Below are 21,564 nucleotides of genomic sequence, written 5' to 3' on the forward strand. Positions count from 1 at the left end.
TAAGCTATAATTTTTTCAAAACAATAGTTAAACTAGAATATATTTAATTAATTATAAAATACTTACCTCAATTCTTGGGAGTTAAACGGTAAATTAAATGTCATGTTTTGTATGTTTTACATTATAAAATGTATTTTTTTACTTTGATTTTTATTTAATCCAAAGTTGTTTGAGTTTTTATCATATTTAAATTATTAATAAAAAGATAAAAAGTATAAAATTAAAGACAAAAAGTTATTTTCTTTTATAGTAAAAGCAACCTTTGACTCCTTATTAGTGTGCTTATCTCGAAAAGTTATGTAAACTAAAATAGATATCCAAAATATATATTTCTTCGTTTAAATACTTAAAATATTTTTTTATCAAAATAAATACTTAAACTTAGTTTTTTGTCAAAATAAATAATTAAATTATTAATTAAATAATACTTTGAGTACTCAGATGAAAAAGTTCGATACTTATTTTAACCAAAAAAATACTTGAGTACTTAAATTAAAAAGATAATAAACCTTAAGTACTTATTTATGGTATAAATCTTAAAAAATTGTCTCAATCGAATATTTAAACACAAAATTATATAATTTACCATACTTATTGTTAAAACATTAAATTTTAATTTTCTTAAATTTTTTTATCTAACTTTAAATTTCGTTTTAAAAAATATTGTAGTCTTTATATTTTTATAATTTAATCCTAAATTTTAAAAAATATATATTATAACAAAATAGTGTATACCTATCAACGATTTTGTTAATGTTATTCTCATATGTCAACGATTTTACTAAAATTGTTCTTAATTACTAACGATTTTATTAATTATTATAGTATTTATCTTATTTCTCTAGAATTTTTATGATCTCTATTTTCATTTTTTTCAATAATGTTATTTGTCTAATTAAATATTTTATAAAATTTTAAATTTATGAAAACTGTGAGCATATATATAACAATACATATATGGATGAATAAGGGGATGGGCAGAGCAATTGATTCTCTAAAAAATTAAAATTGTTATATATTTTAAAGTTTTTCTATGCATTTTCTATTAAAAATTTATTATTGTCTCCTTAGAATTTTATAAATTCATATTCGTCCCCTAAATTCAAGCTTCTTCCTTAACATAAAATCTTGTGTTTGTACTTGATTAAATACAAATTTTATATTATTTATGGAATTAAGAACCTATAATAAAAAAAGTAAAAAATGTTACAAAATAAAAACCTATAATCGAAATTGATACGTTTTTACATATTTTTAAAAAGTCGGTGGAGTTGAAGGATATTTTGTGGAAAAGATAGGACCTCACTGCTTGAGAGATTGTTGGATATATAGAGCACATGGACATCCAAACAATCGATCTGGACCAATTTCTTGGATATTTTGTCGGCGGAAAAGTATAAAATAGAACAACGAAGAAGGCGGAAAATCTTTTCCAGTTATCCAGAATTACCAACTGCCCACGCGCGCCTGTCACATTGAGTGGTTCAGCAACCAGCAATGCCAACGCTTTTGCACATGAATTCATTCATCGCTCATCTCAATGCTCAGCGGCTCGTCCTTTTCCCTATAAAACCTAAAACTCAAGCTCAAATCTATAAAAAATATCCACAAAAGAGAAAAACAAATGAAGATCTTCTTCCTCCTTTTTCTCTTGTTTTGTTTCTTTACTTCATTCTTCAACTCTTCTTTTGCTGCCGATGTGACTTATGACCGCCGCTCTCTCATCATCGATGGCCAACGCAGGCTTCTCATTTCCGCCGCCATTCATTACCCCCGCAGCGTTCCCGGGGTCAGTCTGTTGTTTTTTTTTTTCGAATTCTTCTTTACTCTTTCTAAACTGGAACACCTTATTCGCGAGGTTTCAAATGGGATTTGATTGGTTTTTTTTTTTGTTTTTTTTAATTTCGTTGTGCTATTTCTGATGCACATTTTGCATTTTACTTAATACGATGCTTCAATTTCAATAACAGAGTCACGTGATTAATGTGATGTCTCAGTCTCTTTTACGATGCAATGATTTTCCATATTCTTCTTTTATAGTTAAAGCAATCCGCTAATTTCTTGTTTCTTTGGAATATAACATTGTGGATTTTCATAAGCTTCATCTTTAACTGTAAACTGGCAGATGTGGCCAGGGCTGGTTCAAACAGCCAAGGAAGGAGGGATTGATGTCATTGAATCTTATGTGTTTTGGAATGGACACGAGCTTTCTCCAGGAAAGGTGAGTTTTCTGAATCTATTGCAGTGGCTTGTGGAACGAATATTGCTCAAAATGTGATACCTTTTGCTGACGAAGCTCAAAGCTTCTGCTTTTTCATTGTTAATTGGCAGTACAATTTTGAAGGGCGATACGATCTAGTCAAGTTTGTAAAAATAGTTCAACAAGCTGGGATGTATATGATTCTTCGAATTGGCCCCTTTGTAGCGGCTGAATGGAATTTTGGGTGCGTTCACTTTTTAATCATATATTTAAAATGTTGATAGTTTGATTCCTGAGGTCATTGAATTAAATTAAATTGATTATATTAAAATATCTAAAAGAAATGGGTTCATTGCTTAGATTATATTAAGTTTGTTTGATACAGGGGCGTACCAGTCTGGTTGCACTATGTCAATGGAACCGTGTTTCGAACTGATAATGAGCCCTTCAAGGTGAGAAATTGGATTAGCTGGCGTGGGGAACTGTGGCCCTTGTAGTTGTCTCTATGTTTATTGTTAATGTTACATTTTTGCTTTATTGCTAACTTTTTGGTGGTTTTCTGTTGCTTAGCACTACATGCAGAATTTCACGACATTTATAGTGAACCTCATGAAGCAGGAAAAGCTTTTTGCACCTCAAGGAGGTCCAATCATCCTGGCCCAGGCAAGTACATCATTGAACTTGAAAATTTTCCTTTTTTGAAACAGCTGATGTGAGCAGTGCATTAACATGTGACCCATCCTTCTTTATTTTTCATTTTATTACTTTCCAATACATCTTTAATCATGATTCACATGTATTGAGTTTCAAAATTGTTGGATCATAGTATTTGATTGATGATGATGGATGCATTGAAATGCAATGGAGAAAATGGTGATGTAGGGAGCTAATTTGCTAACATTCATTTTCTTTAGTTCCACTTGAATACAAAAATCTATACACGGAGGGTACTCTCCTCTAATTCTGGACTTCAAGAGGTGCTATGCTATTGTTTGCAACTTTTCAATGTAAATCACATAGTTCATTTATGAAAATTTTCACAGAGATATTATTTGAGAATCTTTTATCCTTAACTTTTATGACTAAGGAACATATGTACATCTAAAGTGTCTTCCAAGATGTTGACAACTTTTACATTTTTGAAATTGTAAATTAAAGATCTGTTGTGAGTTTTAGAATCTAATCAGATAAATTTTGATTTGTTTACATATGTTCCTCATGTTAGAAGAACATCCTATTTCTCAAGATAGTAAGTTTTTTTTTGGATAAGTTCCTCATGTTATTATCCAAGAAGCAGTAGAACCACACTGCTACAATCAATACAAGCCTCAAGAAAACAAGCACCAGCCGCCTAGGAGGTGCTAATCCCCAAGCTAAACAAAGATTTCTGTTGTTAACACTATTCTTTATGACTAGTCGAATTGACTTCAACCTAACAATTTCTTTAATACAGCTAACCACACTATCAACATCTCTACTAATGCCCTTAAACTGCCTATGATTCCTTTCCTCCCATATACAATATACATATGCACACCAAGCTATTCTAAATATAAACACAAGGAGAGTTTTGCCTTTAAATCGAGAAATAGCCCAACTTAGTTCCTCGTCCCAGCACCCCACCATTCTGTTAACATTACACAACCGGGTAATCACCTCCCAAATAGCCTTTGAGAAAGGGCAACCAAAAAAGATATGGCTATGGGTCTCAGCCTCAATTCCACACAGCCTGCACTTATCATCCGCCCCGATCCCCATTCACGCAAGTCTATCAGCAATAGGCAATCTGTCTAGGATAGCCATCCAGGCTATGAGCGAGTGTTTAGGGATGTGCATAGGGAACCAGACAACCTTATGCCATTCCACCTTCTCTTTTCTCCCCCTAATCTCCTGCCACAACCAACAAGTACTAACCTTGTCCCAGTCCATGATCCCCAAGAACAGAGGCTGCACTTCCTCCCTTAACTTCAGAATTTTCCGTATACTCCAACTAAAGGAAGGCTTGCTTGCAACAGACCAGAATTCAGCTCCTTTAAAGACATATAACCTTACCCAGGCAACCCAAAGAGAGCCTTCTGCCATGAGAAGCTCTTTAACCAGTACTAAAACACAAGCTTTATTCCAGCATGCTAATCGCTTTAGGCCTAGACCCCCCTCAGATTTAGGGGTGCAAATGCTCTCCTAACTCACTCGGGCTCCCTTGGCTGGGATGTCACCCCCCTTTCAAAAAAACCTTATACAAAGCTGGTTAACTCTTTTAATCACAACAGAAGGCAGAACAAGCTGCCTACACCAGTAATTAGTAATGCTAAACAAAACTGACTTTACCAGCTGCAACCTACCTGCATAACTCAACCATCTATTGGACCAAAGTCCAAGCTTTGCTTTTATTTTTTCCACCAAACTGGCACAGTCTTTCTCTGTCAATTTCCTAGGAACAAGAGGCACCCCTAGGTATCTCACAGGTTGGCAGCCTAACTTGAAACCAGTAATTTCATGGACCAATATCCTGAGATCATCATTCACACCAGCAATAAAGATTTCAATCTTAGCAGCATTGAGCCTCAACCCTGACATCACATAGAACCTTTCCAAAACACAATTCACCCCTACAATTGAATCTAAACTCCCTTTGCAAAATATGAGTAAGTCATCTGCAAAGCATAAATGTGTTAGGTTCAGTTTTCTGCACTTAGGGTGAAACTGGAATATTTTCCCAAAAGCAGTAGCATCCAGCATTTTAGATAGGACATTCATAGCAACCACAAACAGGTAAGGGGGTCCCCCTGCCTGACTCCTCTTCTCCCTCTAAAAAACCCCACTAGATTGCTGTTTAACACAATGGAGAATCTGGAATCCATAACACAAGCTTCTATCCATCTCCTGAACAGATCAGGCAGCCCTAATCCTTTCAAAACAGAAAGAAGAAACTTCCAGATTAGTGAGTCAAAAGCCTTCTGTAGATTAGCTTTTATGGCACACCTAGGGGAAATAGAACCCCTACCATATCCTCTAACAAGCTCTTGAGCTAAGAGATTGTTGCCTTCATTTTTTCTCCCCCTCACAAAAGCTGATTGGTTAGGGGCTATCATCATAGGGAGATACTTAACCAATCTGCTCACTAAAATCTTGGTTACAGTCTTGTAAAAATCTAAACAACAAGATATGGGTCTAAAATCCATGGCTTTACAAGAATTGGGTTACTTGGGGACTAAAGCAATAGCAGTGGAGTTAAATCCAGGCAACATCTTAGAGGATTCAAAGAAGTACCTCACTGCAGCTATGAAGTCTACTCCAACAATGTCCCAGGCAGAATGAAAAAATCCAGCTGTGTATCCATCAGGGCCAGGAGCCTTATCCTTACCTTGATTCCAAATGGCCAATTTGATTTCATCATTTGTAACACCTCTAATCAAGTCAACTTTGGCACCTGCAGGCAGAGTGTAACCCAGCAGGTCCCTAAGGAAGCTGTCAGAACACCCTTGCACATTTGCATCCATAGTACCAATCTGCCTTGTGAAATGACCCACCAATTCTTCAACAATTGAGTCAAAAGTATCAAGTTTATTGCCTCTCTCATCCATCAACACTCTTATAGTATTTCTCTTCCTCTTGACAACAACTTGGGAGTGAAAAAATTTAGTGCACTGATCACCATCAAGCAGCCAATCCACTTTAGCTTTCTGTTGATAAAACAACCTTTCAGATTTTTCTAATTCAGTGAGCTCCAAAAATAACTTCTTCTCCTCTGTTACAGCATCCAAATTCCTTCCAGATAAGGAAACAACCTGCTTCTTCTCTATCTGTGCTCTTTTATCAGTAACCTTCCCAGATATATTAGAGAAGCATCTTTTATTAAACTCTTTCAGCTCAGATTTCAATCTCTTCATTTTGCAAAACAAAACTTGCATGGGGTCCCCTTGCACAGACTCTGCCCAAGACTTCCCCACTTTCTCTTGAAATCATGGTGCAATGCCCAAAAATTGAAATACTTAAAGAGCTTAGGCCTTGAAGCAAGGTTCTTATGTGAGTACCAGGCCACTGCCAAACTATGATCAGATACTCCAGGGGCTTGAAATTCCACATGGGAGTTAGGAAACCCCTCACACCAATGATCATTCACTAAAATTCTATCCAACTTCCTGGCTAAGAACCCCACTTCATGCTTATTAGACCAGGTGAACACAGGTCCAAAGAATGGGTGGTCCACCAACCCTAGGTTTGTCATACAATTCAGCAAATCCTCCATATCTGAAGATAAGTGACCATCCTCATAGCTAGAACTTTCCACAACAACAACAGTAACGTTGAAGTCACCCCCCACTATCCAAGCATTATCGCCAACCAGAGCACGAACGTCAGAAAGTTGATTCCACAGTTCTCTCCTAGTAGCCCCACTATTACTGCCATAAACAATAGAAATATAAACATTCCTACTCCCCAAACTGCCCTAAATAGTAATAGATTGGCCAGCCACTTTCAAAACAGAGAACAACAAATTCTTCTTCCAAAGAATCCAGATTCTGCCATTTTCCACACAACTATAATTCCAACAATAATTCCAATCTTTTTCAAATTGAGCAATAATGGCCAAAGCCCTATTCTCTCTGATTCTAGTTTCAAGTAGACAGAGAACCTCAACCTGCAACTTCTTAACCCGAGCCATAACATTTTTCTGCTTGTTGGGATGGTTAAATCCCCTAATGTTCCAGAAAATCACAGTCATTAAGTAGGAATAGAAATTATACCTCCCACAAGCTCACCAGTTCTCTTAATTTTATCCAGCAAATCCTTCTTCTTAGTCTTCATTTCCTACAGTATATTAGCAACACCTTGAGAAGCAAGCCTAGGCTTCCTTCCCCCTCCCTCAGCCTCCTCCATCAAAGATCCCAGCACCTCAAACTTGTTGGAGGAACCAACAACAGAAACTTTCCCTTTCTCACCTTTTTTCCCCCCTTCCTCTTCGATGTGAAGCAGGGTCAGGAGGAACTGAAACATCAACCTTAGAGCCCACACAATTATTTACCTTATCCTCAACACAACTCATCTTTAACTTTTGTTTAACTGCTGGCAGCTCACGAGCCTCCGCAACATCCATAACATTTCCAACATTCTTGTGTGAGGCATGGTCAAAAGGCAAAGAATCAACCTTAGAGGTCCCACTGCCATTAACTTTAACCTCAGCAACACTCAACTTCAAGGTCTGCCCAGTGGATAGTTGCTCCTTAGAAGTTAACTCACTAGCCTCAACATTATTCACAACAACATCTAAATTCTTAGGCACAGAGTTTTGCTCAACATTACCCTTCTCCTTGAGGACTATCCCATTAATTCCAACCACTGGCAATCCCATCTCAGTATTTCCCTCAGATGTTTCAGGGGCCTTTTCCTTAACTTTCCACACCCTCTGTCCTTCACCACCAGAAACATTACAAAACGTATCCGAGTGGCCAAAGGTTCTACACTTGGAACAGCATGAGGGAAACCAGGGAATGACAACCTTAACAGTGCAAACAGATCCATCTTGCAATTTGATCCCAATCATACGAGGCAACCGTGCACTAGCCTCTACCTCAATACAAACCTTAGCAAACTCCAGCCGCTCCTTAGAAGCCGTGACCGAGTCCATATACAAAGGAACCCCAAGGGCACTAGCAATGTAGCTAAGCCCTTTTCTAGAAAACAACTCTAATGGTACATTGAATAACTGCACCCACACATGCATTCTCTCCAAATTAAAATCAAGGCGCTGTAGGTTAGGTTCCCATTTCCTCAGCACCAATTTGTGCTGGAAGTGCCAGGGACCATTCTCGAGGACCCAGTCCTGGCTAGCACCATTAGAAAAGGAGAAAACAAAAAGATTTGAACCAGTGAGACTAACCTTGGCCGTCGATTTCCCCCACACGATATCCACCAGCTTTTGTAGTGAACCAAAATTGGGCGCCAACCCAATGAGTTGTCCCACAAGCGAGAACTTCCACTTCGAAATCCCTTCCTCGAAGACATCATTCGGCGGAGTCACCGTCGTAGAACCCTCGCAACACTCTGGAGGGAAAAATTCCAACGAGTGCTCCTCGACACCAGAAAACAGACTCCTCCGGTCCATATCCCCAAGAAAAATCACCTGGAATCCATCGCGAGAAGAACGCACAGTCCAAATCAGCAAGAACCAGAGGAAGAACCCTAAACCCCAAAACAATAGACCAGCTATCGCGAGAGAAAAAACGGTTATTCCCCTAAGTCGAAAACGGTTATCTTTAGTGAAAACAATAGTCCAAATCAGTAAGTTGGTTTATGTCATACAAATTGTATATTTTCCTTGAATAGAAGTGTGAAAACATTTAAGTGAAAATTCATGACATATTACTAAGAACAATACTGGATATCAGTCAAATTTCTAGTTATGCAGTATGAGTTGATGTACAGTGCTGATATATTGAAAGGATGACACATCTACTGTTCTGACCAATTGGAGGAAGATGAATGTTGCATTAGTTTGAGCTCATTTCTTCTCCTTTTCATTTTCTCTTCTTGCTTGAAGCTTTTCTTTTTTTGGATTCATTCAGTCTATTGATGTGCTTCCACCTCTTAGCAATTATTTTCAGAGTATATTAAACATCCTATTCCTCTTAACCGCAGGTCGAAAATGAATATGGATATTATGAATCATATTATGGAGATGGGGCAAAGCGTTATGTTTCATGGGCTGCTAAAATGGCTGTTTCTCAGAATATTGGAGTACCTTGGATAATGTGTCAGCAAGATGATGCTCCTGATCCTGTGGTGAGATTTCTTTCACTTTCACTTTTTTTAAATGACAGGTTCAGTCTTAATCTCTATTGTTCTCTACTCTCTACTCACACATGTAATATATAAATATATTTCAAAAAGCATATCATACAATTCAAACTAAACATAAATTTTCTGCCAAATCAACCCAAATGAACTATGGTTCCTTTTGTTTGCGTGTCTCCGATAAGTGCCATAACATTTTTGTATTCCTTAAAATAGTTGGTGCAGATTATTAAGAAGAATTCTTCATTGAATAGTTGTGGCATCTCTATTTGCATCTCAATGCATTCATTATATACATGCTTACTAGAGTAGCAGCTAACTATGGTTGTATTGGGTTAATTTTCAGGATCATTAAAATTCAGTGTTTTATATTCTCTATTATAACAACTTTCTGCTTCTTGCTTAAGGTCTTCCATCTTTAAAATTTTAAATTTTATCATGGTTGTTTGCACTAAAAGGAAAGTTTCATTTATTTACAATATCTATTTATCATACAAACTAACACATAGATTTCTGTGTTTCTTATATTTTGCAGATTAATACCTGCAACTCTTTTTACTGTGATCAATTCACACCTAATTCTCCAAACAAGCCAAAAATATGGACTGAAAATTGGCCTGGATGGTAACATTATAGTTTACTATTTGTTTAATTTTAATTTAGATATGAAAATGATACTGTTTTTTTCCCTGATGATATATAATGTTAAAGAAGAAACATAAAAATTTCTACCGGCAGGGGACCTTTTGATAAACACACTAAATACTTGTTTAACTGGAGCTATATTTCTTTCAAACATGTTCTTTATATTTTACTGTTGTTTCCTTCCCAATTAAAATTCTTCTCTCATTAGTTTTTCGACAAATAACCAGGAGGTGTATATATGTATATATATATAAACTGATTTTATTGCTCATTCGTCGTTGTCAAAAAATATACAATATGTTAACTTTAGAGCTAGCAAAGCTGAACTAAGCATGAAAATCCTGCTGAATCCGATTATTTGAATATGAAAAATCAACAATGCAAACTATCCAAACTTGAACTTGAAGTGACCCAGCTCAAATTAACCGAACCTGAGATGACTTGAATCTAAACAACTTGAACTTAAAACGATTAATTTTAAACTCTAACAATTTGGACCTGAAATAGCCTAAACCACGAAACTCAAATCCAAATGACCTGATTCACCTTCCCTGTTGTCACATCTAGTTAACAAATCTCATATGGTTTCTTTTCAGTTTTGCTGCAATCAGTAGTTTTCTTTTCCAGGTTTAAAACATTTGGGGCAAGAGATCCTCACAGGCCAGCAGAAGATGTTGCCTTTTCTGTTGCTCGGTTTTTCCAGAAAGGAGGAAGTGTACATAATTACTACATGGTATGCTAGTCAATCGTTAGATATCATTTTGAACAAACTTAGTTAACTTATTAGTGTTTACTTGGCCATCTTGTTCCTTAGCATATGATTTTTTTTCTGTGGTATAGTATCATGGTGGAACAAACTTTGGTCGAACATCAGGTGGACCTTTCATTACAACTAGTTATGATTATGAAGCTCCTATCGATGAGTATGGTAAGCAGTTTTACTTTTCATGGTATCTACCATTAACCGTATTCTCCATTAGACAGCCAGAGTATCTAACTATTTGGTGGATTCTGTTTTAGGGTTACCTAGGCTTCCAAAATGGGGACACCTAAAGGAACTGCATAGAGCTATAAAGTTATCTGAGCATGCATTGCTAAAGAGTGAACCAGCTACTTTGCCACTAGGTCCTTCCCTAGAGGTAAGCTTTCCCTCTTTACAACCTTTTCCTTATAACTTTCCAGATGGCAGATATATAAAACATACTGTGTTTGGTTTGCTGATATATATATATATAACTTCCTATATTTATTAATGACCCAGTTACTCTATTCCTTTCAATGACCATCATTATCTAAACAACAACTTCATGCAGGCCGATGTATATGATGATGGTTCAGGAGTATGTGCTGCCTTTCTTTCTAACCTGGATGATAAAACTGACAAGAATGTAGTGTTCCGGAACGTGTCATATCACCTGCCTGCATGGTCAGTCAGCATTCTGCCCGACTGTAAGAATGTTGCCTTTAACACGGCAAAGGTAAATTTCGATTTTTGTTTTTAATATTTCCACAAGTCAATGCTTGAACATTTCATCCATTGCCTAATGTCAACAGGTAGGTTCCCAGGCCTCTGTAATTGAAATGGTACCTGAGGAGTTGCAGCCATCAGTCGCATCACCAAGAAAAGGCTTGGAAGGTCTTGTATGGGATATTTTTGTGGAGAATGCTGGAATTTGGGGAGTGTCTGACTTCACTAAAAATGGTTTTGTGGATCATATAAATACCACTAAAGATACTACCGACTACTTGTGGCATACAACAAGGTTCGTATTCCTCTGTGCATCTCCCTATATTTTTGCCTTTTAGAGTTTAATAGGATTTGGATGACTAAAGGATTGATAAAGAAAAGGCATGCATTTCTGTAAAGTAGAAGCTCCTCATGTTGTTCCCCCATCTTTGGATTAATGATAGAAATTTGGTATTCATAGGTGTTTGAATTTACTCATTTTATCTCTTATCACTTGATTGTTTGTCTTAATGCCTCATAGTGGTTCATTGTTTCGACTAGCTTTATTTGGAACTCTGGCATTTCTAAGCTTATAGTTAGCATAGAAACAAATTGAAGTATATGATAAATTAGTGCTATGCTAATTTTTATAATTCTTTTCCCAATTAAAATCATCGTGATGTGATATTTATTGCATAACTTCAGAACCTTCTTCCATTTGAGAAATAAATTTTCTTATCAATAATATAGAAGCATTTTCTTGAAGGAATATTTGACTAAGATAGACTTCGTCTGGAATGCTAACATAACCCAAACTCAACCTTCTTATGGAGTGCTATGCCTTTAGTATTGTCTTGGGTCTATTATATTCTAATATAGCCTTGCCAGCTAATAGTATTAGTATCCTTTAACTGCAGTATAATTATTGGTGAAGGTGAAGAATTTCTGAAGAAGGCAAGCCGCCCAGTCCTTCTTATTGAGTCAAAGGGTCATGCTCTTCATGCTTTTGTGAATCAAGAACTTCAAGGTTATTCTGGCGTTCCAAAATGCCCTTTAGTTATTGGATATTGTTAATTGATTTATTTGTAAGTTATAATTTGTATGACATTTTATTTCCTCAAGTTTTCTATGGGTCTATCACGTGGAAATACTTGTAATAAATCTTAAAAACTTTGCTGACATTTTACAGGTAGTGCTTCTGGAAATGGCTCGCATTCACCCTTTAATTTTAAGAATCCAATTTCACTGAAGGCGGGAAAGAATGAAGTTGCATTGTTAAGTATGACAGTGGGCCTACAGGTTAGTTATTCTCAAAACACTTTCATGCTTGCCTGTTTGTTTAAGGATCCCAATACTTGTTTTTCTCTCTCATGATTTGATTTTGAAAGTCGGATTATTCGTGGTTTTAGAATGCAGGAGGATTATATGAATGGGTAGGAGCAGGACTAACAAGTGTTAAGATCGAGGGGCTCAACAATGGAACAATGGATTTATCTATGTCTAAGTGGACATACAAGGTATTTTTCTTTATTGAGCTTGAGCTAGAATACTCTCTTCATATTTTATTTGATTGTCAAAGTTTTGATAGTGCTACACTATCAATTGGATTAAAATTTGTGGGGATAAATAATAGTTGGTAATTGTAAGTTTTGACCATTTAGGCTTTAAATAGATTTGCTTCCAGAACTTGCTAGGATGTCCTCCATCGGTCGTGTTTTCAAATTGGTCCCGAGCTTGAAATATTTCGTCAGTCTGGCATAAATTTAGTCTTCTAATACTTGAGACTTTCAGAAGCAACCTCAACGTCAGAATTGCATTAAAGAAAAGCATTAGAATCTAATAGTAATTTCAGTTTTTCAAGGTTTTTTTCCCCAAAGTATATTTCGCAGATTTGTAGCAATGGTTGGTTTTACAAATTTAGATTCCGCTAATCTTGTGCTAAGGAAGAAAGAAACAACACAACATAGACTAGAAGCTGGGAATCGCTGAAAATGTCAAACAAAACAGACCTAGAGTTCTGGTAAAGTAGAGGTACAGTCATGGTATTTAATGCCAGGAATCTAAACTAGAGCAAGAAGGTTAGTCCTAACTAGCCAAATATCACATAGTAATGATGTGACTTGTTTTCGAGCCCTGTTGATTTTTGTTCTTCGACTCTCTGCATCACATTCAAAATGATGAAAGGCCGAGGTTGATGTTGCCATAGGTTCCGAGAATTTGTTTCCAGAGGGAGTCATCTCTAACCTTCCAAAGCCTTGGAACTTGGAAGGGCTAGAATATCATATTTAAAAGCTGTAGAGTGAAATATTCACAAATAGTTTTAGCCTTTAAAACTCAAAAAGCCTTTTCTGTCTTTGTTATGCCATATGTAGATTGGATTGCAAGGAGAACACTTGGGTATATACAAGCCAGACGGTTTGAATGGTGTAAATTGGGTGTCAACATCTGAACCACCAAAAAATCAGCCTTTGACATGGTACAAGGTAAAAAAAAGAAGAAGCCATATTTCTTGTTCAAATTTAGTTCAGGATAAATAATATTTGGTGGTAAATACTTAGTTGCTTAATTTAGCAGTGTTCAACATTGAATGAACAGAAAAGGAAAGACTTAAGTGTTTAAGCTGTTGCAGGTTGTTGTGGATCCACCATCAGGGGACGAACCAGTTGGTTTGGATATGATTCATATGGGAAAAGGTCTAGCCTGGTTAAATGGTGAAGAGATTGGAAGGTACTGGCCAATAGAAAGTTCTAAACACGAGAAGTGTGTAGACGAGTGTGACTATAGGGGAAAATTCTTCCCAGACAAATGCCTTACTGGTTGTGGAGAACCATCACAAAGATGGTAAGTCCAATAAGAGATACAAGAACGTTGACTTCAATAGTAAATGCATTACATAAATGGGCGTAGTAATACAATTTCCTTGATCATACAATTTGGTATTGAGAAAACACTCACGAAAGGATCCATGGGGTTAATATACCAAAAAAGTTATATTGGTGAAAGCAGGAAAATTTGTCAAATCGTTCAGGTTTCCAGGACTAAGAAATTTCAATTATTCGTCGGGGTTAAAATGTGCTTTTGTGATTAATCAGGTACCATGTTCCTCGTTCTTGGTTCAAGCCATCTGGGAACATTTTGGTGATCTTCGAGGAGAAAGGTGGAGACCCAACAAAAATTACATTCTCAAAACGCAAAACAGCTAGTCTCTGTTCCCATATTGCTGTGGTACCTAATGTTGGAAATGCAAAATCAGCTGCTCATCTCAAGTGCCCTAAAAATACTTTGATATCTAGTGTGAAATTCGCTAGCTTCGGGAATCCTACCGGAAGGTGTGGATCTTACACCAAAGGAGACTGCCATGATCCTAATTCAACATCGGTGGTTGTAAAGGTAAAACTTGGCCCTGTTTCAGCTATATTCTTTTGTTCATTTCCCTTATCCCAAAGGTTAAGGCTACAGCATCACCCTCAAAGCCACAAGTCACGTGCATCTAATGCCCGAAAACTTGGCAGCAGAATCTGGTGCCAAGGCAATAGTAGTTTGCAGAACAAGCATATCTGCAAATGCAATACACCATGATCTACGTGATTATTTATAGTCATCTTTGCAGAACAAGCATATCCTCATTTAGGATTAATACGTAGTACTAATTAGTATGTTCCTAATATTCTGTGCATGGCAGGCATGCGTTGGTAAAAACGAGTGTGCCATTGAACTAACAGAAGAGAACTTTGATAAGAGCATCTGTCCTGGTACTACAAAGAAACTTGCAATTGAAGCAGCTTGCAGCTAAAATTAGCACAGAACCAATACGATCGCGAATATTTTGGCTGCTCGCCGGAGAGAGGAAAACGGGAGAAGAAAAAACATTTGGCTCCATTTTCTTCGGGTACGAGCTGTGTTGTACTTTTCTTCAACGGGAAACGCCTAGTATTTTTGCCCTTAATATTATTTTTCTGTTGCCCGAGTACTTGTTGTCTGTTGAGGTGTCCATGAAGATGGAAGAGCATAGTTATGGCTGAGTTAGCTCTTATTCTGTATTCGTTTTTACTTTTAGATATGTCAACAATATTGGTTAAGCATTTATCACACGTGGGGCATAGATCCACAAAATTAAATTAATTTTATGTACTTTTATATTTGTTTAATGCGACCGTTGATTAATGTTCTGTTGGTGTGGCTGTGCGCGTTACTTTTTTAATTGCTAAATTAAAAATAATAATATCCCAATTAATATGCTATAATCTTATATTATTATTAGATACATTGTTATCATCTTAATCTTATCTTTATAGTACACTTGATCATAATGCTCTTGGATGATAGTATATATATATATATATACTGTTTTGTGAAGTTTCATAATTTTCTGTATACGAGTATAATATGAACATTACATTTTGTGTTTGATAGTAGGTAATATAAGTTGAATTTTGTAAAAAAAAAAAATAATCATCAATTTATTGAAAAAAAGTAGTACTTGGTGAAATTAACTTAAGTTCTTAGAAGCTAACAAACTAAAAGTTGGACAATAGATTTTATCACGGTGTGATAATTGACAACCGAAAGAAAAATTTTAATTTGGATAAAATGACTACAAATAATAGAGTTATTGTATTGATATTGTATTCATGATATTTTACTTTTTTTCAATAATTCTTAGGAGGAGAAAAGAGAATTTTTAATTTTAGTGAGTATTGAACTTATAATTTAAAGGAGAAAGAAAGTATCAATTAAGCGACTTTAATTACTTACTCTAGATATGTAGCTAGATATATAGTATTTAGTATTACAAATAGTGTTAAAAAGCATGAATAAATATATAATAAATAAACTGTGCCATATGCAATGTTCCTGGAACTGTGTTTCGAACTTGTAATAACCTCACACGGTGAGAAATTGGAACTCTTGGCAGCCCTAGTGATTATCTTCACTTACACTGTTAACTGTTAGTTTTGTGGCTTAGTTTTACATGCAGAAGTTCATGACATCCATAGTGAACCCCTTGAAGCAAGCGAAGCTTTTTGCAAGGCAAAGGAACTTGAACCATCATCCTGGGCAAGGCAAGTAAAAATCTGAACTTGGAAGTAACCTTTGCAGAAATTTCCCATTTCTGAACAAGCAATCTGAGCTAAGAATTAGAGTGGGTTCTAGTTTATTTCTTCTTCTTTCCATCTATTACATTCCTGTACATCTTTAATCACTATCCACATGCATGAGGTTAAAAAAATATATGGGTAATACCTTATTAGATCTCTAGCTTTAGCTTATTGATTTTGCCTTCCTTTTCTATCGTTAATTATATTTTCCCTTTGAGTTGGTATCTAGGCTGTCACTGTGCAGAACCATGGGCTTTTGTGTCTCTTCAAATTTGCAGGTTGATACCTGTAACTATTTTTACTGTGGTCAATTCAAACCTAATTCTCCAAACAAGAGACTTGGCCTGGATGGTAATCATCTAGTTTACAGCTTGTTTTAATTGTTTGATTGCAAGTTCGGCATGTGATTTGTAGTCTTTCATATAAAATGTTCTTTTGTGCTTCCTTCACTATTCATTCTCCCCCCCTCCCCCCTCTAGGGTTTTGTTTTCCTTGCATCTTCATTCTTCTACAGATAACCAAGAAAATATGGCTCTGTAGTGACCTGCATTCTTCCTTTTAAAAAAGAAGACTATTTTTTTGCTCACACGTCTTTCTCAAAAGATAATATAACAAATAAAGCTACCCTTTACTGTAATTGATAAAATAACAAATTGTGCATTGCTTAACAAATTGTGAATTGTACAAACCATAAGCAGCACCAATTTGCTAGTTAGGGTGTAAAGGCACCACTATAAGTCTTGAACCATAGGTTCGTAGCACATAATAAAATTTTCTAAGCATTGATAGTCTTAATGCTAAGTCATGCATAATATTTGATTCTTCCCAAGACAGACACTCAACATTAAGAAAGGATATTGATATATAGAAGTTGTCACAGAAAATACTAAACATGGATTAAACTAACTTAAGAGAGTAACAAGTTAATAGAAACCCTAATGCTTGACAGAAAGTACTTTATTAACACACTGGATTCCCTACTTGATATTTTTAAGAGCAGAAGTTTCTCCTTGCAGTTCAACTATCATCTGATGATTGCCTTTCCTCGTTCTCCCTTTTAACTATTTCACTGCAAAAAGCGAAAAAAAAAGTTTAGTTTTAATGAGTACCATAAACCTGGAGATAGAAACACCATTTCCTGAATTTATAAAATTGTCTGAAAGAAAAGATAAAGGAGAGGTAAGAAAGGATAATTTCTCCACTAGAAAGGATGAACTTCAAATCTAAATTTTCCATACAAAATATTAGAACTCTGAGGTACTTGATTGAATCATGTAATTTGAAACCCAATTCTCTTTTTCTCATTGTTTTTTTCCTATTCTATCAATCAACTTAAAGCCAATTGGTTATACCCTAAACAAAAAAATGAAAAAAATTATAATAAAACAAGATTAACATCCAATTGGTAGCTTTAATTCCAAAGCATGAAAAAATTGGTGAAATTAACTAGTCACCAGTCAAGCTATCTAAATAGCTTTTCCTCCAAAAGAAAAGGTTTAAAATTACAACTAATAACAAAGCTAATTAACATCATCATTCTCTCATTTTGTAGTTGAAATTGAAGAAAACTTCATTGCCTGGCAGATCAAGCAAGATCTAGATTCAGGTATAAACTTTTATGAAAATACAAGACTAATGAAAAAAAATCACAAACATATATACATTATCTCCCTTTAAAATTTCAATTAAATTAATATCAAATTTCGCACCCAAAAATGCAATCAAAGAAGAAGAAGAAAATCAAGCAAATTGAGGCCAAATTAATGCTAAACCAACAATAAAGAGAAGTGGAAAAAAAAAAGTACCGAAGCAAATGAGTGAAAGTGGCCACAGTAGTGTGGTCAGCTTGTTCGGAAGCCTTTACAATTTGGAACATGATAGCCAACTTGATTTGGGTTCTAGCAGTTTGTTGGACAATGATTCTAGTTTCTTTCTTGAATTCCTCATATTCATTTGCAACGCCTTCAAATTTTTCCCTCGCCAGTCGCTGTTCTTCTCTTATATTCTGTTGTTCCGCGCTGATCTCCTCCATATCTGCTCCCAGCTTGTCGTATTTCTCTTGCATGTTCTTGAGTCCACTTTTGTGTTTCTTTACCTGCACCAAACATCAATAAACCTTCAAAATTCTGTAAAACCTTACCTCAAAACATTGATTTATAAATAAAAATGAAGATTGCGGAAGATGAATGGAATTACATTCTTCAATTTAGACTTGAAACGTTTGTTATTACGACGACAAATACCACGAATGCAGAAGGGAGCCATTGTATTTTACCCTAATTCCGATTGCTTACGGTCAGAGAATCGAGTCTTTATCTACAACGAGAATTCATAGACGAAAGTCATAGAAATAGATCGCGCGATTCTCTTAGGATCGTCCCAAGAGATCGCGAGGAATAGCGTTGTTTTTTACCCTCTCTTTTTATCTTCCCTTTTTATTATTATTATTTTGATGTGTTATTGTAACGTTTTATTGATTGTTTTAATTTCTTAGTTTTTCATTTACAGCCATTACATGAAAAACCCCAAATGGCAAAATAATGTTTCTGAAAAAGTATTAAGTTCGGGCGGTACGGTGAATCGCTCTGCAATTTCGCTCGCCTCGGGCTTCTCAATACGTGTATGTCACGCTTTCTTTTCATAAATTGCACTTTTGGCCCTAGGTTTTGATAATTATCATCTCAGTATCCCTGGTTCTACTATTTTGTGATATTGTCCTAGATGCTAAATTTAAAATTACGAAATAATTTAAACTTCGAACGAGCTTACATAAAATTTTTATTATTATGATTTATGTGTGAGTGAATAAAGGTTCTACATAAAAACTTCTAATTATTTTTTAATGAAAAAACCGTTAATGTTTTTGTCATTTTTCTTTTAATTTCTTTTATATTTTTTGTCATTAATAATTATATTAGTAGTCAATTGTTAACTTTTTTAGTTTAATAGATTTTGAAATTCTTTGAAAAAATTAAAAAAAATCAATATGAACTTTGACGTTTTTATACTCAATTTGTAACTGAAATAAAATATATATAATTTAATTATTTAATTAATAAAATTAAACGTTGACAATCATGATATTAACATAACAATTATGCTAAATGATGACATAAAAAGTAAGGTAAACTAGATTTCCCCCCTCAAATTCAATGTCTAAATTATTTTTTTAAAGAATTCCAGAGTAAATGTCAGAAAAGAAGAATAAGTTGAATGGTTAAGAGAAAATAAATATTTTATTTTCATTTAATGTTAAATTTAATTTGTAAATATAATAATTTTTTATTAAAAATAATTTTTATTAAATTAAAATAACACATATTACATTTTTAAGTTTTATTGGTTCATGATTTTTAATTAAAAATATCAGGTGCCATGTTGAATTGGTTCGTATCAAATTTCTTATTTAATAAAAAGATATTGTATATCACATTTTTATATTATTATTTTTCTTGATTTAAGGTTTTTAAAGTATAACGATAAAAATATCTTTCAATGTTTGTATAATAATCATTTTACTCCTATTTTTAGGGAGTATTTTAGTTTTTGATGTTTTATTTATTTTTATCAAAATAATCACTATCATATGAATACCATTAGTTGACTAATATTCAACATATGTTGCTACATGATATTTTTATATATTTAATTATTAACGTGACATATGCTACATCATTTAAAATAATAATATTATATGTATCACATTTTCTAAAGTAACGAAGTGACATGTTATATCATATAAAATGCATAGTATGTACTACTTCAACAATTGGTCACATAAAATTATTACGTCCGTAATATGTGTTAGCCATTAATCAATTAACGGTTTCCATCGAATATATTTTGATAAAAAAAAATTAGCATTTATGTAAATACCGCATAAAATTATCATTTATGCAAATACTGAAATAATTTTATCATTATATTTTTTAACATTTTAAGATGATTTTACATTTCGAGGTGATATAGATAATAAATATAGTTTAAGGTATTTCTGATTGGAAAATTAAGTATTAATTTGAGAAAATAAGAGGGAAAATGTATCAATAAAATGATTTGAAATTTGTATGACTGTACTTCTATGTCTAATTTTTATGTACGTACATATATAAAGATAAATCATGGATATTTGATGAGGAAATCATGTTTTAATTTTAAAATATTGCTTGCAATAAGTCGACTAAAATCATTAAGGGCAAAATCACAAAATATTTAAACTAAAGGGGCAACAATGTATTTTGTGTAAAGAAAGCGTGAGTCTCACGCCTTGTTACCCCCACGCAAAAATAAAAGAGTATGTATAAAGGACACGCGTCAAAATTCTAAAGAAAGGAGTCAAATAGTATTGTTTATCACAACAACTCGCGACACTCGAGAGTTAAATGAGATAGTGTCGCGCGATGTCTATGATTCGTTTCTATGAACTTTTATTATAAATAAATCAGATTCTGGGTCTCTGATTACAAGCAATCGGAATCAGAATTAGGGCAAAAAGGTAGAAAAAGGCTATGGCTCCCTTCTGTGTTCGTGGTCGTTTTCATCCCAATAGCAAAATAATCAAGTCTCTACCGAAGAATGTAATCCATTTATCTCCCTTAATCTTGAATTTTTTATTGATGAGTTAATTTTGTTGAAATCTGAACGCTTATCGATGTTGTTGAAGGTGAAGAAGCATAAAAAGGGTGGAATGAAGAACACGCAAGAGAAAATCGAGAGTCTGAAAGCAGAAATGGAAGAAATCGGCGTGGAACAACAAAATGTAAGAGAAGCACAGCAACAAGTGAGGGAGAAATTTGAATGTGTTGAGAATGAGTGTGAGAAATTGAAGAGAGAAACCAGAATGATCATCCAGCAAACTGCTAGGACCCAAATCAAATTGGCTCTCATGTTCCGAATCGTAAAAGCTTCCGAGCAGGCTGATCACGCCACTGTTGCCACTCTCACCCACATGCTTCGGTATTTATTTCCCTCAATTTGGCTTATAGAATAGAAAGAAACTAGAAGAAGAAAGAGAATTTGATACATAGTTACTTGATTCAATCAACTATGGTTTGTTGAAATGATTCGGATATCCTTAATGCATATATCTTTGTTTCCCCAGTGAAATAATAGAAGAAGAGAACAAGGAAAGGTAAGCATTCGGTGACAGATGAACTGTAAGGGGAAACTTCGTATGCTCCTAAAAATGTTCGGTTGGGTATCCAGAGTTCTAGTATTTAAGCATTATGGTTTATAAAACTATGTCTACTCTCTTTAATTTATTCAATGTTTTCGGAGGCAACCTCTGTGCTGAAATCCTTTCGTTTTGTTTGAGGATGAATGTTAAAACAATGAAACCTTGGAACCTGCAATGCATTTTGAAAATTTGATTATGTGCT

The 21,564-nt window shown here is 34.7% G+C and overlaps 3 protein-coding genes across 3 annotated transcripts; 2 read left to right on the plus strand and 1 right to left on the minus strand.

Annotated features, from left to right (window-relative positions):
* Nucleotides 1-1,555: 1,555 nt before the first annotated feature.
* Nucleotides 1,556-15,209, plus strand: LOC120130981 (beta-galactosidase 10-like). Its single transcript, XM_039148112.1, has 19 exons — nucleotides 1,556-1,789; nucleotides 2,126-2,221; nucleotides 2,332-2,444; nucleotides 2,586-2,652; nucleotides 2,771-2,863; nucleotides 8,840-8,983; nucleotides 9,531-9,619; nucleotides 10,268-10,373; nucleotides 10,481-10,568; nucleotides 10,661-10,779; nucleotides 10,954-11,118; nucleotides 11,195-11,403; nucleotides 12,005-12,114; nucleotides 12,277-12,386; nucleotides 12,497-12,604; nucleotides 13,460-13,570; nucleotides 13,717-13,928; nucleotides 14,180-14,477; nucleotides 14,770-15,209. The coding sequence occupies exons 1-19, from the start codon at nucleotides 1,625-1,627 to the stop codon at nucleotides 14,878-14,880; spliced, it is 2,514 nt and encodes an 837-aa protein (XP_039004043.1). The 5' UTR covers nucleotides 1,556-1,624; the 3' UTR covers nucleotides 14,881-15,209.
* A 1,819-nt stretch (nucleotides 15,210-17,028) lies between these two features.
* Nucleotides 17,029-18,529, minus strand: LOC120130595. The gene is made up of 3 exons (XM_039147806.1): nucleotides 18,383-18,529; nucleotides 17,992-18,281; nucleotides 17,029-17,255 (listed from the first exon to the last, which is right to left on the minus strand). Exons 1-3 carry the CDS (start codon nucleotides 18,449-18,451, stop codon nucleotides 17,204-17,206), a joined length of 411 nt encoding a protein of 136 aa, XP_039003737.1. The 5' UTR covers nucleotides 18,452-18,529; the 3' UTR covers nucleotides 17,029-17,203.
* Nucleotides 18,530-20,654: 2,125 nt separating this feature from the next.
* On the plus strand, nucleotides 20,655-21,373 carry LOC120130794. The gene is made up of 3 exons (XM_039147952.1): nucleotides 20,655-20,763; nucleotides 20,850-21,142; nucleotides 21,288-21,373. Exons 1-3 carry the CDS (start codon nucleotides 20,695-20,697, stop codon nucleotides 21,319-21,321), a joined length of 396 nt encoding a protein of 131 aa, XP_039003883.1. The 5' UTR covers nucleotides 20,655-20,694; the 3' UTR covers nucleotides 21,322-21,373.
* Nucleotides 21,374-21,564: the final 191 nt, after the last annotated feature.

This window comes from Hibiscus syriacus, unplaced genomic scaffold (genome assembly GCF_006381635.1).
Source record: "Hibiscus syriacus cultivar Baekdansim isolate YM2019G1 unplaced genomic scaffold, ASM638163v2 tig00110548_pilon, whole genome shotgun sequence".
Classification (NCBI taxonomy): Eukaryota; Viridiplantae; Streptophyta; class Magnoliopsida; order Malvales; family Malvaceae; genus Hibiscus; species Hibiscus syriacus.

Excerpts from the sequence above, each read along its gene's own strand:
- LOC120130981 (XM_039148112.1), top strand. The coding sequence starts at position 1,625 with ATGAAGATCTTCTTCCTCCTTTTTCTCTTGTTTTGTTTCTTTACTTCA. Across the intron at positions 2,445-2,585 it reads GCGGCTGAATGGAATTTTGG|GGGCGTACCAGTCTGGTTGC; the intron begins GTGCGTTCACTT and ends TGTTTGATACAG. Across the intron at positions 12,605-13,459 it reads TGTCTAAGTGGACATACAAG|ATTGGATTGCAAGGAGAACA; the intron begins GTATTTTTCTTT and ends TGCCATATGTAG.
- LOC120130595 (XM_039147806.1), bottom strand. The coding sequence starts at position 18,451 with ATGGCTCCCTTCTGCATTCGTGGTATTTGTCGTCGTAATAACAAACGT. Across the intron at positions 18,282-18,382 it reads TCAAGTCTAAATTGAAGAAT|GTAAAGAAACACAAAAGTGG; the intron begins GTAATTCCATTC and ends TGTTTGGTGCAG. Across the intron at positions 17,256-17,991 it reads ACTTTCACTCATTTGCTTCG|TGAAATAGTTAAAAGGGAGA; the intron begins GTACTTTTTTTT and ends CGCTTTTTGCAG.
- LOC120130794 (XM_039147952.1), top strand. The coding sequence starts at position 20,695 with ATGGCTCCCTTCTGTGTTCGTGGTCGTTTTCATCCCAATAGCAAAATA. Across the intron at positions 20,764-20,849 it reads TCAAGTCTCTACCGAAGAAT|GTGAAGAAGCATAAAAAGGG; the intron begins GTAATCCATTTA and ends ATGTTGTTGAAG. Across the intron at positions 21,143-21,287 it reads ACTCTCACCCACATGCTTCG|TGAAATAATAGAAGAAGAGA; the intron begins GTATTTATTTCC and ends TTGTTTCCCCAG.